Source organism: Corapipo altera, unplaced genomic scaffold (assembly GCF_003945725.1).
Source record: "Corapipo altera isolate COAL_440 unplaced genomic scaffold, ASM394572v1 0, whole genome shotgun sequence".
Classification (NCBI taxonomy): domain Eukaryota; kingdom Metazoa; phylum Chordata; class Aves; order Passeriformes; family Pipridae; genus Corapipo; species Corapipo altera.
In genome coordinates this window covers 82,641,537-82,658,084 of record NW_020884872.1, presented here as the reverse complement: position 1 = coordinate 82,658,084, position 16,548 = coordinate 82,641,537, and the positions used below count along the sequence as shown (strand labels likewise).

General features: G+C 38.2%; 1 protein-coding gene across 2 annotated transcripts in view; it reads right to left on the bottom strand.

The window, feature by feature from the left end:
• The window catches only part of NOX4 (NADPH oxidase 4), a 106,122-nt gene that overhangs the window by 31,386 nt on the left and 58,188 nt on the right, over positions 1 to 16,548 (bottom strand). For both annotated transcript variants that reach the window (XM_027653647.1, XM_027653723.1), the window contains exon 13: positions 6,647 to 6,728. In XM_027653647.1, the coding sequence (XP_027509448.1) occupies positions 6,647 to 6,728 (82 nt within the window). The remainder of the gene's footprint in view (positions 1 to 6,646; positions 6,729 to 16,548) is intronic.

Sequence of the window (16,548 nt, the reverse complement as noted above, 5' to 3'; positions counted from 1 at the left end):
TTGCTGCACAAATCTCTTACAGGTTCTTTTTTCTACATCTTTCTACACAGAAAGATTTGTACTTGTGTCTTGGATTTCAGGTCTGAGCCCTCTTGAAGGTAACAGAGAAATTCCTCTAGACTTTAAGGCGGTTGGTTCACTCTGTGCTGTTGTTACATGAACTTGAGGTTTTTAGAAACAGAACAAAAATGTCTTTATTTTACAAGTAATTGGAGCATTGTACTGGTACTCTAAACAAATATAGCCTCTGTCTTGAGGAATTTATGACCCACGTTTTAGTTTAACGTGTAGTCCTAAATATTTTAATGGTCCTGTTTGATATTATCTGCATGTGTCCACATGACTCTTTGTAGGATCTGAGCTCAAAGACATAATGCACAGTATGAACTACTGCCCTCTTTCTTCCCATTTTCATTATGGTTTCAAAAAAATTTAGATCCAATACTTGAATTTTTACTCCTATAACACGACTACTGTTTTTAACGAACAGCTACCAGTCTTTACCCCATTGCTAGTATTGTTCTTCCCATTTGGTAAAACCACCAAGGTACAGGAAAATGACCTTAACTTAGAGCGAGTGTTTCATTGTCATGAAGGTCAACTTTGCACCGGTCTGCAAACTCTACAGGATAACCTGATACCACTGCAGAACAAAGAATAAGAGAGAAAATCCCAACCCACTAAACCCCCTAATAAATATTCTTCTCCCTAAACAACTTGAGTTTCTTTTAAAGGTCGTTACAGATTCCTTAAGCAGGTATGTCTTTTTTAATCAAGTCATCAAAATTTTCTGAGACTCAGGTTTCTGAGGAGTTACGCTCATGATTGCCTCTAACCTGCATTTTGAAATAAAACTTGGAGCATTTAAAAAATGCTAATTTTCATGCTTAACATACAATGCGACACAAAGCATTTAAAGTGTTTGTGTGGGCATTTCTGAAAAGCTCCTTCACTTGGAACTTCCCCATCTGATTTCAGTAATATGGTCAGGCCACGTGTTTTTGCAGTGGAAAACAGGATAAATGTTATTTTATATAAGAGACCCAACTGCACACAACCAAAAGGACTGTGGAAGATCTGATTTCTATTTCTGGTCTCATCCTCAGGAGAATTGCTCCTGGGTGATGCTGGTAACTCACATCAGAGTCCCATACCTCAGTTTCTCCTCTGTAAGAAGGGAACATCTTTTGTAAAACACTTCACACAAAGCCTTTTATAGAAAATGACTCTGTGAAAGTTTTCCACCTCTTTTTCAAATTAAAAATCTCTTTGCCTTTACAATGAAAACTGAGCTATGAACACATAGGTCATGATTTTCCCCCTTGTTGAACACCAAGGAAAATGTTGCCTTTGTTTCTGATACAAACTGAATTGGGTTTCTAGGCCATGATCCTGTTAGCTGCTCTCGTGTATGCTTCAATCTGTGATTCAAGAGAATCTCAATGGATGCATTGACTGAGCATCATCAGTTCTAGAAGCCACAAATCACTACTTTCTTTAGTTAGATACAAATTATTTTCCTCTAAAAAAGAAAAATGTTCTCAAGACAGTTACAAATAAGATACAAGTTTCATTCCTGGGGTATTATTTATGAAATATTATCAGTTTCTTGGCTCAGATTTCAAGCTGTAGGAAATTGGCACAAATCCATTACAGATCCATTGTCATTAAAATGAGCAGCAATTGGGAACTAGAAGGCACAATGGTTTCCGGCACTAACTTTCTGCCGCCTATTTGTCAAGACTACCCCATGATGAGAATTGAATAACACCATTTGACTTTGTTTGAGCTGAAATTTTCAGCAGCTTTTTAAAGATGACCTTCAAAACTATGTATTTGAAGAGAAATATATCCATATAAAAATCAAGATCCTCCATTTTCTGGGACTTTTTCTGACATTTTTGTGCATACACAAGACTACCTTAAATTACCATGAATACACACCAAAGGATGGTTTGAAATTTTATGACTAATAGAAAGTAAATGTATTTCGAAAATCTTTTCATTATACCTGCTAGGTTCTAAGTTCATTTTTTTCTCCTAAGTTAAAGATTTTGCCATGCTATTTATTTTTTATAAAGTTAAATTTATTAATTTAGATTGTCTCCCTATTTGACTACAAAGAAGTGCTATTATTTCTCTATGTGCAAATTATGAAAACAGATATCAAAATACTTTCTTCTGTCCTGCTCAGTTTTTTGCTTGTTTGTTTGATTGGTTTTGAGTGGGGTTTTTTGCCTTTTTTTTTTGTTGTTGTTTGTTTGTTTGTTTGTTTGTTTTATTTGTTTTGGGGGTCTTGTTTGGTTATTTATTTTTTTTTTAAGTAAAAGGGAAAATTTTGGGAAGGTTTCAGAAGTTTTAGAGATCTTTTTAGTAAGTCTTACCCTGGAAGAAATTTTTTTTTTTTTTTTCAAGACAAGGGCAAGTTTTTAAAGTGATCTCCAACTTTTTATATGGAGGTGTCATTTCAGATGGTACAGGACTTTCTTGTTCATCAGAAGATGGTGCAGTAAGATAGCAGGGACTGGAAACTGAAGGTAAAGAAATTAATGTTATACATAAGTGAAATAATTGACAATTGAAACAAGTTGATCTAAAGGCTTGTGAATTTTCCATTTTTTAACATCTCAATTTAAAGTCTGGATGTCTTTCTAAATTCCTTGAGAATTTAAGGTTGAACAAGAAACAATACAGGGATTACTAGGTAATGCTCTGGGCCTTATGTTAAGAAGAGACTCAAATTAGCTGGAACATAACAGCTTCTTCTCTTCTCAAACTTTGTGAATCATCCAAAAATTTTTCTACCAAATGAAGAGAAGAGAAGAGAAGAGAAGAGAAGAATGAAGACTGCAAATATTTCTGAAGAGGGGGAAAAAAGAAGCAAATAATCCCTCTAGAAAAACCCACATATGTATGTGAGGACTTCAGCAATAACTTGAGAATATAAAGTACTGCTGAACTGTCAAATCACTCATAGACAGAGAAAACTGCTAAATACTTCTAATGCCAGTAGCATTTCTGGCACATTCCTCTCCAGTGCTGTTCTGTGCACCGTAAGACCCTCTCCTGCTTTTTTCATCCACCAACCTAATTTCTCACTGTCGCGCTTCTTTTATCAATTCCCATATCATTCTGTTCTCTTGGGCTTGTTTTGTTTGTTTTTTTTTTTTTCTTTTGACATTATCAGGCCCAGCTACAAGAGAAAGGTTCTCTCTAGTGCTTCAGGGCAATTTTGCATCCTTCCCTTGTGCACACAGAACAGGCAGTCAGGAGCAGAGTGGAGTCAGCAGGAAAAGACCAAAGATCCTGATGGGATAGAGCAACCTAACCCCCCGTTACTAACACCAACCACCCTTTCATGTGCTGAACCCCATAGACACATTAATGAGCATAGTGTCTTCTTCAAGACACTGTGCAGCCTTTACTGCATCTCAGCTGTTCTTGCATTTTATGAGTTATGCTTAGAAGCAGCTATGCACCTCAACCCACTTAGCTGCCCACAGCTGCAGATTTATTCTTAGTTTCAGGAATGTGAAACCTCACAGACATGGTAATAGCTTCATGTCAGCTAGGAGACAGGTTTTCTCTTCAAGATATTTCTCTCTGTGGGTGAATGAGGGGGGTTTAGTGACATCTGATCTCTGAACCACATCAGTCACTTGAGGTATCAAAAAGACTTCTCTGGATTACACTGGTCTTGCTAGTTCTGTAACCTGTACCTACATGCAGCTCAATGTGTTTCATTAAGAAATCCTACTGTAGGCATATGACTGAAGCAAAAGACACAGACAAGCTCCATCAGCTCTGCAGCCTTGAGAAGAAAAGTGAGAGATGCATACTGCAGGTTGGGCTGACAGGATGGGTGCTGTACCCCTGTGCTGGCATAGAACTTCATCTCAGCCCACAGGTCACAGTAAGAACTGGTGCTCATGATGCCACGTTACTTGTAGACACACAGTAGTAGGTCAAGGAAGTCAAGGTGATGTGCCATGAGGCCTCATAAGCCTCTTTGTAAGCACAGGCCTCTCTATAGTCTCCTCTACTTGCCATAGGAGATATTTGCTCCCTGGCTAAGCCAAGACCAGCAGAATAAACTCGGGTAAACACAAGGACTGCAAAAGGATCCTGCATTTCTCCATCTACCAGGAGGGAAAAGCAGGTTTCTTTGACACATTTACCCAAGAAAATCCAGAACAATATCCATGCATATTCTAAAAAACTTCTTCCAGAAATTCCAATGCACAGACATCCTCTCTGAGACAAACCTGCACTCAGAACTATCCTGCTGTTCCCTGGGAAAGAGTTCAGGCCTTAATATAATAAATGTACAAGAACATAATTCAGGCAAGAACATCAAGGTTTCTATTTCTTTCAAAATTTGATGGATTATAATTTGCTTATTTAGCCTTTAATATTTATTGCAGTGATTCTGAATATCCTGAGTGGTGCTGAACATTATCCTATCCAATCTCCTTCTTTTGAGCACGTCTTAAATACACGGAAAGTTTTGTCCTTTCTATGTACTAAGCTCTACTTTGTCAAGCCATTCAGCTAAGTCATTACTAAACATTATCTTCTATTCTTAACCTTCTATATTCTCAAGATTTCCCTAATCATTACAAACTCCAGCCTGTGCCCCTTGACAATGTCTCATTACAACAACCTTACTGCTCAGATTCTTATGCAATACAACCAGCTGAGCTTAAGTCAATGAAGGGACACTGAGATCTGTCTCTTCCCTACCTTCATTTCTGTTAAGTGACCTTTCAGTGAAAACGAGTGTATGGAAGGGTAAAATCTGACATGGGAATAAGACAAAATATATTATGAAGATAAGCAGGTTTTCTACCTTGCTGAAACAAGCACTTTGCTTGAAAGACAACCCCTGGGGAAATTTGGACATGTCAATAGTCTTCAACCTGTTTCTAAATGAACTATAATATATGATAAATTTTTAAAACAAGCAAGCAAATTTGCACCAATTAATGATATAAACAAAAATCTATTGCTTTTAAGAACAAACATAAACTTTTCTTTCAGTTAGGTGCCAAAATTTGGCTGACTTTGTACATTAGAGGAATCAGTCAATTCTGCCACATGGATGAAAACATATATCCTTTTGTGATGGAAAGCTACACAGAGCTCTGTACAAGCTATTTGCTGTATGGTCTTCAAAGAGCTGAAGCATCCATTAAGCAAAAGACAACAGGTACTCATTCGCACATGAATCTGACAGTGTGTAATACTGTTAGTAGACTGTACTTGCTAAGAATGCTAGCAATAAATTAAATGTAATGAAATGGAAAGTCAGACATGTTAGAAATTATTTATGTAGAAATCAGTCTGTTCTTTGAGGAAGGACAATGAACTGGGTTCTCAGACCAGTCTGACAGTGTCCATATAAAAAATGAAATCATCTAAGCCAAGCAAAGCATTCTACTGCTAGGGTTCCAAAGGATGAGAAGAAAAGTAATAAGTCATGGAAGTCCTAGTGAAACAGGTAGACCAGGCCATCCACACAAGGTGCCTCCCACTGTTTCATTTATTGTACCTCCACAGTATTCCAGTAAAATAGTGACAACAGGTAACACTAACAATAAATTCAGGGGGATAAAATCCTGTCTCCATTGAAAGCAAAGCAAAATTTCACCATTTTCAGAATCAGGATTTCATCTTTGAGTAGTTTATTTTCAAGTATTCACAGCGAAGAGATGTCTGGAGAGGTGTCCAGCTTTCAGCACTCAGCCCCTCTAATTGTTTCCTGCTCTTAAAAAAATTTGTATTATTAGATTTTGAGAGACATATTTAACACTTAGCTCCACTGGCTTCTTATCTATTTCAGGAACATCCAAACAATAATAACTAAAATAAATAACTTTGCTTGTTTCCATCATCATCAGGGGACTGGTATCATACATTTTTTCTTCCTTCTCCTCCCTCTGTCCATCCTGTACTAGTCTTCTTTTATTGCTCGCTCTGGTCATGGTTAATGTGAGGATTATTTCTTCTTCTTTCCCCTTCACTGCCTCTTTTCAAGGCTTAGCTGAAAGTGACTGCTTCTTCTAGCCAACATAATAACAAGGAGTTTTTATTTTTTCATTCAGGTATGTCATTTGGAAAAAGAAGAGGCATTTTCCAGGATACTCAATACATTCAAGACTTCCTAAACATACAACACTACTCTTTTGATTTGTCTCTATTCATAAAAGGATATAGGCAAACATATATCCCTAAAAAAGAGCTGAGATAATGTTTTCTAGTGTTTGCAGCCTTTCAGAGGAAAGCCTGTTAAAATACAAGGGAATCTGTCACCATAAATGATGGAATCCCACAAGACAAGAGTGGGGATTAGCCTAACAAAACATCTGCCTATGTCAACAGTGAAACAAAACTCCATTAGACACTGATCCAGGCAACTTAACATCTGTGCTCCACCACCACCACCTCCCCACTGACAGCTGGCCATGCATACAAAGCATGTCTGCCTCTCCCGGACACCACTCAAAAGACTGTAAAGATAGTACAAGTGTGGCTTCCTGACAGCTCTGTCTAAGGACTTCACACCAAAAGTATGTACAATGTTTCACTCTCCCTCACTGCAAAGAGATAAAGGTTTTATTTCTCCCAAGAAGGCAATCTTACTTACTTGGGATAGCGTCTCTGCTGAAAGATGGGCAGAATCTCTGTATCTTGATTTGAATGTAGAAGCAGTAAATCCCGAAATCTTTCTGTCAGGACAAAGAAAAAAGAAAGGAAAAGAAAAGAAAAAAAAAAAAAACAAACCCAGACTGTGACTCTGCTCTGTAAGTTCAGGCCACAAGTAAGCAAGCAGTAATATCAGTGAATTCTCTTCTCCAGAAATATTTAGCAGAGGACAAGACTAAGTGTACAGGGACTAAAGATCACCTGTAAAACATTTTAATATTTTAAAATGCAATTTTTTTTCATCCAATATTGAATTCCAGTAGTCCTTATAAGTTTCTGAGGTCTGCATAGAGGTCTTTGGGGTATCAGACAGCCATAAACAGTCCCTGCCTTGAAGAGCTTAGTCTAAACAGAAAGGAGAAGGCACTAAGAATTCACTAGCCACTAAAGGATCACAGTAGTTCAAACATAGATTAATTAATTAATCTAAACTAAACTGCAGTACAAATCCTTCAGTAATCAATTCATGGGTATTTTCAAGGACTGTTGGAAGACTGGATTGCTTTTTCACAACTATTACATATTTTAAAAACTGCAGGATAGGATCATCTGCAGGAGGTAAAGCTTTTGTAACTTATCTTCACTGAGCACCAAATGATGAAGGGGTGGTTGTGGTTTGTGTAGCTGCCTTTGATGCCTTTCTTTCTCTAGAGGTGACTAGACACAATATGTCAAATGGGATCTGTAGGAGCTTCTAGTGGTACTGATTTCTCAGTTCCTTGAAGATGGAAACCTCCTCAAAATTCACTTGATACCCAGATTCAGGGATAGAATTTCCCCCACAGGTCAAATCCCTCTGGCACACCTGTAGCGCTCCATAACATGGGACATGCTCTGTTTGCTTCTTTCCTTCCGTCACCTGCAAATTTTAATCAGTCCTACAGTGGCACAGAACCTAGGACATAGGTGATACCCTTCCTATCTCCTACTCTTCCTGCAATACCTAATAACTGTGGATTTAAGTCTTCAGGAACAGGTGTTACCCTTCATTTCCTAAACCATAGTTTGCAACCTGTGTTGTGTATAGCAGTTGTACCACGGATTTCTCTAATCTACTCTTCCACAGCAGTTCTTCATTTTGGGAACTGAACCTGAGAGTAAATGTAGTCCTCCTCCTTTTAGATCCCTATGTATCTCAAAATATCCTCTAACATCGAATATATAGATAAGGAAATGAAGGGACAGAAAAGCATTTAGTTTTATGTAATGCTACATCATCATAACTAAACTCCATTAATTTGGATATAATTCTGCTATGTAACCTCTAAAATGGAAAAATCCCCACCCAAACCCATACTTCATAAAGTTGCAATACCTTGAAGAAAGCACAATAAATTCAGAAAGAAAACTCTCTTGTTAAGGGCTCAGATTTAAAGGTCAATTGTCTCACATCTCTCTAGTCTTTCACTGGATGGCTAAGATATATTGCAAACATCTTGGACAAGATACCAGGATCTGCCAGTGAAGAAACAAGGGTTTATCTTTGTTCCTTTATTTCTATACCTCTTCAGATTCAATTTGGAAGAAAATAAACACTCCTACCTCTAAAAATCTTACCATATCTTCAAAATGTAACTCAGCTTTCCTACACCTAACTAGAGCAGGGACTGGATGTGGCCAACAAAAATAAATGCAATACTGTAAAGATGAAAGTGAAAGCCAATGAGTGTCTGTCATGGAACAGCCTGCTCACTGTCTTGACAAAAAGTTTGCCATTAAAGCTACCTGCCTAAACATGATACACTATGATCTTGAAAGGCACTGGACAAGAACTGAAAGGCTTAAGAAAGCTTTCACTGATGCAAAATATCCCACTGCGTATATTCAGAGCTAGAACATTAGCTTCTACCTCTACCTCAGGAATCTTCCAATGTAATTCAAGCTACTGGTGCATTTCCAGGAATCCTTAATAAAAGCCTTCATATGAACAACAGCCTTTATGTGTGCATGGTGAATGTGTGCCTGAATGAGGAAGTTTATAATGGCAAACACCAAATGACAGCACTTCTTTCCATAACTTGAAGATTTTGACCTCCAAAGTCAGGTCAGTGATTCAGTGAGACACCATGGTTAAGGATCTGCCTTTGTGGTGGCATGACTGATTTATTTTTGAGGGCCTGTACCGAGGTTTGACAGAAATGCAAAACATGGACAGACATGCTCTTATTCAGTTCAGTGCTGCACAACACCACATTACAGGTAGGTGAGCAAAGCTGGTTTGTCAGACCGTGCAAAAGGCCTGTGACTCTGGGAGAGACAAAACATCTTGGTGGGTGCGCAGATATGTCCTGCTCCATTGTTCTCTCTGAGATGGATATCACCCAGGCGGAGAGTCATATTCCATCTCTATCCCCTACCCTGTGACTTTTTCTTGTACTGCTGCCCTTTCCCATTGATCAAGGCTACCTGGCTGCACTCCAGGACTCAATTCAACAAGCTGCGATCTTGAAAATATTTTGAATAGTAATGTGACAGGGCAGGCCAGTACTGGAGCAAAACCAGCCAAGTTATGGCATCTGAAATTGGCCTAAACAGTTTTCCTACTGGATCTTGTTTTAGTTAAAGTCAACTTTTATTTTTTTCCCCATGTTATGGCAAATTTCCCAGGCAGATTTATTTTCTTTTCACCGTATGACTTTACTCATTTTTCCATGTGGCGTGGCTTAAGCTCAGCCAGCGACTAAGCCCCACACAGCTGCTCACTCACTCCCCTCACAGTGGGATGAGGGAGAGAATCAGAGGAGTAAAAGTAAGAAAACACATGGGTTGAGATAAAGACTGTTTATTAGGACAGAGAAGTAAAGAAATAATAATCACAGTGGTAATAATAATAATAATAATAAAAGGAATAAAATAATTAGAAGATACAAAACAAGTGATGCACAACACAATTGCTCACACTTGCCAACTAACGCCCAGCCAGTTCCTGGGCAGCAGCCCCTGGCCAGCCTTCCTCACAGTTTACGTACTGAACATGATGCCATATGGTATAGAATATCCCTATGGCCAGTTGGGGTCAGCTGTCCTGGCTGTGTTCCCTTCCAGCATCTTGTGCCTCCCCAGCCTTCTCACTGGCGGGGTATGTAAAGCTGTAAAGTCCTCGTCTTAGTATAGACACTACTTGGCAACAGCTAAAGTTATCAATGCTACCAATGTTATTCTCATCCTACATTCAAAACACAGCACTGTACCAGCTATTAGTAAGAAAATTGACTCGATTCCAGCTCAAACCAGCACACCAGAGAAACACACTGTATGCTAGCGTTCCACCTCATCTCATGTCCATACTACAACTTCCTCCGGCACGTGTAACCTTCATGTCCTGTAAATCCTCTTAAGAGAAATGGCAGACAGAACAGAAGCCTTTAGGACTAATTTGTCCCATGGGACCATTATCTACAATGTGTTACTCTTCAGGTCTGTGCTAGCCTTCTATTACACATATGTTTGTACAGTATAAAAATCACTCTACTACTGCCTTTAAGGACTATCCAGGGAGGTGATGAGGGAGATGATGAGAGCTTTGGTAGCTATGGACAAAACATAGGTAATTTTGGTGCTCTTACAGAACTAAATATGAGAAGACTAATGCTTGACAAGAGAAGGCCTTTCAATTTGCAAGAAAAAAAATCACAATGATACCTTCCCAAAGAGGGTGGGAATCTTTTCAAAAACCTAAGACTTTCTTCTAATTCTTGCTACAACAACAAATTAAAGATTTGGGAACTAATTAAACTAATAATTAGAGTATTTTTATATTATTTTGATTTGCAATCACTAGTTGATCAATAGAGCTAATGTCATAGACAATCTTTTTATTGCTTGGATAATTTTAGAGAGACATCTTCCAAAATTGTGTTCTTACTATAGTTTAGTATCTAAAATGTGATGCTTTTGTCTAGGTGTTTCTCTATTTTAAAAAAAAAAAAAAAAATTTACTTAACCAAGGCTGCTTTCTTACTAAAGCTGGCAATTATCTTCTCTGTTCCTCATTCTATTCATGCAATTTACATTAGTTTAAGTCTGTACTAGCTAGTCTTCTAATGATTTTTCACATTGTTCTGAGATCAATGGTACCATTGATTGTTTTGTCGCTCTGTTGAGTGTGACACTGCAGCCTGTCTCACTGATACTCCCATGAGTCTACCCGCAGGACATAGTTCTCACAGACATCAAGAACAGTCATGACTTATGCTCAAGCTTATCTTTCCAATATGCTGTGTTTCAACTTCTTCCTGGCTTTCATTTCGAGTGTACAGTTCCTTCCGAATCCTTTATCACGAGCCAGTGAGAAGTCCTCAGCTAAATTTAGACAGTCTCATTGAGACCATATATGTTTAGCTAAACATGTAACATAATTACCTGTGATGACTACAGGCTGGATGTAATAACACAGTCTTATCCCCTGTCCTCCCAAATCAGGAAGGTTGTAGACTTTAAAAAAGAGAAAGTTTGCCATTGCAAGCTTTACAGATTTAACTCTCCTATACATATACATTTCTTCCCTGACTCTCATCTAATTCTTATTCTCTCTATTCTACCTTTTGTTCCTCCACCCCTTCAAGCATAACATATTCTCAAATCAGCTGCTGGAATCTCAGTATTAAATGCTTTTAACATCTTTATAATACCTGTTATAGCAGTGAACAATTTACAAGGACAGAAGGACGCATTTCAAGGGAAATTTTCCCTTTGAAATATTTAAATGGATTTCATATTTGTTCTCAAGCAGAATGCAGTTGTGCTTAGCATGGTAACACTAATGCCAGAAAAATGTAAGCAAGAATGGGCATATAGTCTGAAGCTCATTCAAACTGGTTACACAGGTAAGCTTCCTTCTTCCAGGATACACTATTAGAAAAGTGGAAAGAGAGACAAAGGGATTTTTTGCAATATTTTAATATCTGAGGCTCGCAAAGCAAAGAAAATCAACTTATATGGAAGGTCCTTGTGAGTTAAAACACATTATTATTCACATTCTGTAGACATCTGTAGACAGAGACACACTGTGGTGCACAAAGAGCACTGGCCTTGTTTTTCAAAGCTGTCACATCCCTGAACCTCTTACTGCTTTTGAACTTCAAAAATTATGCCAAAGGTCACACACTGCAATTGAAGAAGATTTGACTTTAAAAGTCAGATCTTGTGGTTGTCTTTTCTTGCTCCTTCTTATCACAAAATACCTTACAGAAAATAACAGCAAAATTCCTCTGCTTTCACTCTGCTGTGATTTTGCTCCTCTGAATTCTGACAGTCTTGAAAAATCAAATCCCTGCTGTTTCAGAGTTTGATAGGTATGAACCTATGAGGTCACAGCAGTATATAACTTAGGTTTGCAACATTACTTATTTGTTTATCCCAATCACCTTTTGCCCAGCAGCCTCCCATTCTGAATCTCTAATAAAAAATGGTTGAATTGCACGCAGTCAGCTCAATTAAGAACACTGTAAAACTGATGGCAACTTCTTTTTACAGGATAAGGATTTTTTTAATATTGGTTTTATGGATTAATTTTTAAATCAAAGTTCATAAGAAAAAATAGAAGTGTGATTAGAAAGCAACTAGAGAATGGGAGAACAGAATAGCCTTATCAATTTTAAAGTACAGAAATTATGATCCAGCAGCCAGCATAGCCGTCTACCAAAAGGTCTATCCATTGTGACACTCATGTACATTTGGATATTTTGTAGTCATGTTTCTGAATTCAGCTGCTCTGCATTCACTGAGAAATAAATGTCAGTTCCACCTTTCACTCATGGACACTTGCAAGTCCTGTAGTTTCAAACTAAAAAATCTGCCTAGTTTTATGCAAAATACAGAGGGGTCTGGAACACCTTTCACATAGCTACTTTCACAATAGCTACTCAGAAACTTGTGATAATTAAAATGATGAATTTAAAAATGTCAGATTTCTTAAAATAGCTGACAGCATTTAAAAGGATTTGAGATCCACTAATCTGATTTGTTTTTAAGCTCTGTAAATTTGGAAATGCTGTCTAAGTAGTTCCTCAGTGCCTTGTAAAAATAAAAGGCATTTAGGAAGAAGTCTTTGACAGTTAAGGGCTATAAAACCATGATGAGCAACAAGATCACATAAAACTGAAATGTCCAATATTTTAGTTTGACCTGTGGTTTATTAATAGCCAAAGTTCTTGAAGTTAAGGAACTGTTACTTCTTTTCTCTTGAAGAATCAGTGATACAAATATTCTTCATCAAATTAAAAGGGGAGGAAAGAAAAAGATGATGAGTTAATGTTGATCAGCAAAAAGTTTCAAAATGATTACATCATCAGCCTTGGGAATCCCCTGAAACATATATATTTTGCTGATAGACAGGCTTTTTGACCAGCTTGAATTTTCATTTTTCTCAGTCCATTAAGCCTTATGGAGTTTAATTCTCTTGTTTTTTCACCACTATTTCCTTCCCTCTTGATCAGTCCTCTGAAAGACTAATTAGAGCCCACCATTTACAGAGCTACTTAAAGCACCTGAAAACTAGTGAAAGCCTAGAAAGTTGAAAACTATATAAAAAACCCTTGCTGTTTCCATTTCTTTAGGGGAATTAGAGAAGCCTTTACAGAAATGCAACTGGACTCTTCATTTTCTAAGCTAGGTGAATAAACAATGATCATCCTTCTGTTCAACATTTTCTTCTGTAGGATTTTATTTAAGCAGAGGGAAAAAAAAAAGGAATTCATCTTCTCATTACACAGGTCAGCAGTGAACCTCCAGTCCCTCCAGACCTGCAGAATAGTTCTCCTTTCTTTGAAGAAAGCTTTTGTAAGCCTTGCTTTCCCTCCTAACCTGTCTTTGCTTCCTAAAGAGTAGGAAACTCCTTCTCTTTCCCTAGCTGTAGGTTTACTAGTTGGAAATCATTCCCTCTCCCTGATTCTGGCATTAGCAAATCCTTTCCCTGCTGGAATTCTAGGTGCCTTTTTGTGTCTTTAAATTCTCCAATCTATTATGTCAAAATTAGCTTGAGTGGATTCATTTCTAACTAGACCTCCCTTATTTACACTATAATCACACACATTGCATGATTTAAGTATGTATACCCCTATATCAGCAAATGAAGAAACCCAGTAAAAGGGAGTTCTTGTCCCAGGAGAATTTAAAAGATTGGAAGATGAATGACAAGAAGGAAAAAGTGTCACATGTTTTGTTTCAAAACCATGAGGAGAGTTGTTGAGGACCATATTTAGACTACATTTTGTATGACTAACCTCACAAGACACCACCAAGTGACCCAGACTGCCCTTTAGCTATGCTGCCAGTACTGTGCTCCTCAGACAGCCAGTGAAGAGAAGTGGACACAACACCAAAGTCAAGCAGTCTTGATGCTCAGTACTGAGTTAGAAATCCTTCTGTAGGTTACACAGCAACTTCCTAGAGGAGTTGGGAATTAGCTGACTGTTGGAGTTCAAAACCAATGTCATAGTCAGGAAACTTTTTCCCTTAAAGGTACTCATTATACTTGAAGACTATTTCTGTCATGACAGTAAAGCTCAATCCACAACTCAGCCCCTACAAAGCGCAACAGAAAAACAATGTTTCTAAAAAACACAAGACTTCAACTTTAAAAAATATTTTTATAAATGCATGCCCTGAAGGAAACATTATTTATGCAGATTTTTTTTAGCACGCATTCAACAATTGCTGCCTTTGGCCAAGAAGAGCCATACTTTGCTGCTTGAATTCCCGATGAGCGAATGTAGAGAGGCTCAACTACCATTTCCCTCACTAGTGGTGTACATTCCTCTTTCTGAACATGCCAGAATAAACGATGAGGGATCAGTATATCCCTTTTGGCTTTAAGGTAACGTTGTGACATTTGATCTAAAAATCCTTGTATTCACAGAAAAAAAGAAATAAAAAGATTCAAACTATGTAAGGTGGGGGGGATTCAACTGGTTCTCTCTTTGTAACTTGGAATCTGATACAGAAACTGGAGAAAGCCCAACCTTTCAAAAGCTACACTGAAATGGAGCTCCTATCCAGCTGTGCAATTACTGCAATACTACCCAGCACTGCACAGCTCCAGAGGGTTTGCCTCTAAAAGGCTGAGCAAAGGCACAATTTGTCAGGATGTACTGGTTCACACCAAGGCCTCCCTACTCTAATATTTGGCTTCACTTGCAGACACACCTATGGAAAAATGATCACAGGGTAAGACCCTCCTGCTGTCACCTCCCCAGCCTCCAACCATTTCTATGTCAGTGGATCTCATGAGTCTAAGAGAGTTTGTCTATTAAGAAGTGAGTTTACTTCTCTAAAGTACTTGTCCAATCCCCAGGTAAACCTCCTAATCCATCCCACATTCTTTGACAAAGAGTTCCATGTGTTTCTCATCTACTACATGAAGATCCATCACCTCATGTTTGCTGTGAAATAGTGTCTTACTGACTGTATTTGATGGCCAAAAGTCTGATACTAGCAGAAATTGCGAGTAGTCAGGCCCTACCCAACTAGTCTTCCAGTGTTATGCACAATTTTTTAGACCATGGCTATATTCCCCTAAATTATACCTTTTCAAGGCTAAAGAGTCCCTGAATAGTCAGTAACCCATGTTTGGAAGCCCTTCCATGCTTTTGATCATCTTTGTCATTTCTTCCTGAACCCTGTCCAGTGTTGTAGTCCGAAATTTAAACAGCAAGCCTGGGGCCACAGGGGCTGGGGAAAAAGCCACCATCTGAAAGACCAGACAAGATGCATTGACATTCATTCATGTGGATTGTCCTGTCTCCCCCAGCAGGATGTGGAGAGACTTTGCATGATGCTACTGTCCCTGCAGATATCCCTTTGTTTTCTCCCCTCCTGTGTAATCTTTATTTCAGGAAAAGCTGACCATCCTCCCTCAGTGTAATCCTTCTTACTGGAAATATCCATCCTTTTTCCCCCAAATGTAAATAGGATCCAAGAAATGTAAATCCTTTTTCCCCCTTATGTCATCCCTGCTACAGGAAATGCTAATGGTTGTGGATTCCCCTACTTGGCATAACCCTGCCTCCTTATTAGCATGTTAAGCCCCTGAGACCCTTAAATACCATTTGCATGTTCAATAAACCATTCCAGTTTCTACCTCTATGTCTGGAATCATTTTAGTTTCTGGGCCTTTACAGTCCAGTATCACCTCTGAGTGATGAGGACCAGACCTGCACACAGGATTCAAGTCCTGGTAGCACCACAGAAACATGGACCAGCTGCAGTCATCTTGACTTTATTCTCTGCTCTGATAATAATAATTTTTCTCTGTATTGCTACTGAGCACTAAGCTGATGACCTCATGGAAATAGTTATCATGACTCCAAAATGTTATTCTTGGGCTGTCATGGTCTCATCATTGCCAGCCATGTGTATTAGCTTGTCACCAAATATGTTAAACACCAGTAAATACCCACGTGTATAAATACACTGGTATTTTTAGTCAGGTCTATAAATAGGTTTGCAAGTGTAATATATTTTATACATTTTAACAAGCTACAAGAATTTTTCATTGAACATATATCTATGTGGCAGTCACAAATAATGGAATTAATCCCATCCAAGGCCAAAATTTTGCACTATAACAAAACCACCAACAACCACTGTGAACTTGTTCTTGTGCTTTTATCTATTCATATTCAGTCACCCTCATCATTTCACCCTCTTACTAATAAAGACACAGATTCATTATTACTCTCAAATATGCAAATAAATTACTGTATAATAACTTCATAGAATCATAGAAGAGTTGAGGGCAGAAGAAATCTCTGAAGATTATCTAGTCCAATTCCCCTGCTCTAAAAAGGGTCAGAGAGAGCAGGTTGCTCATTGACATGTTCACTTGGGTTTTAGGTATCTCCA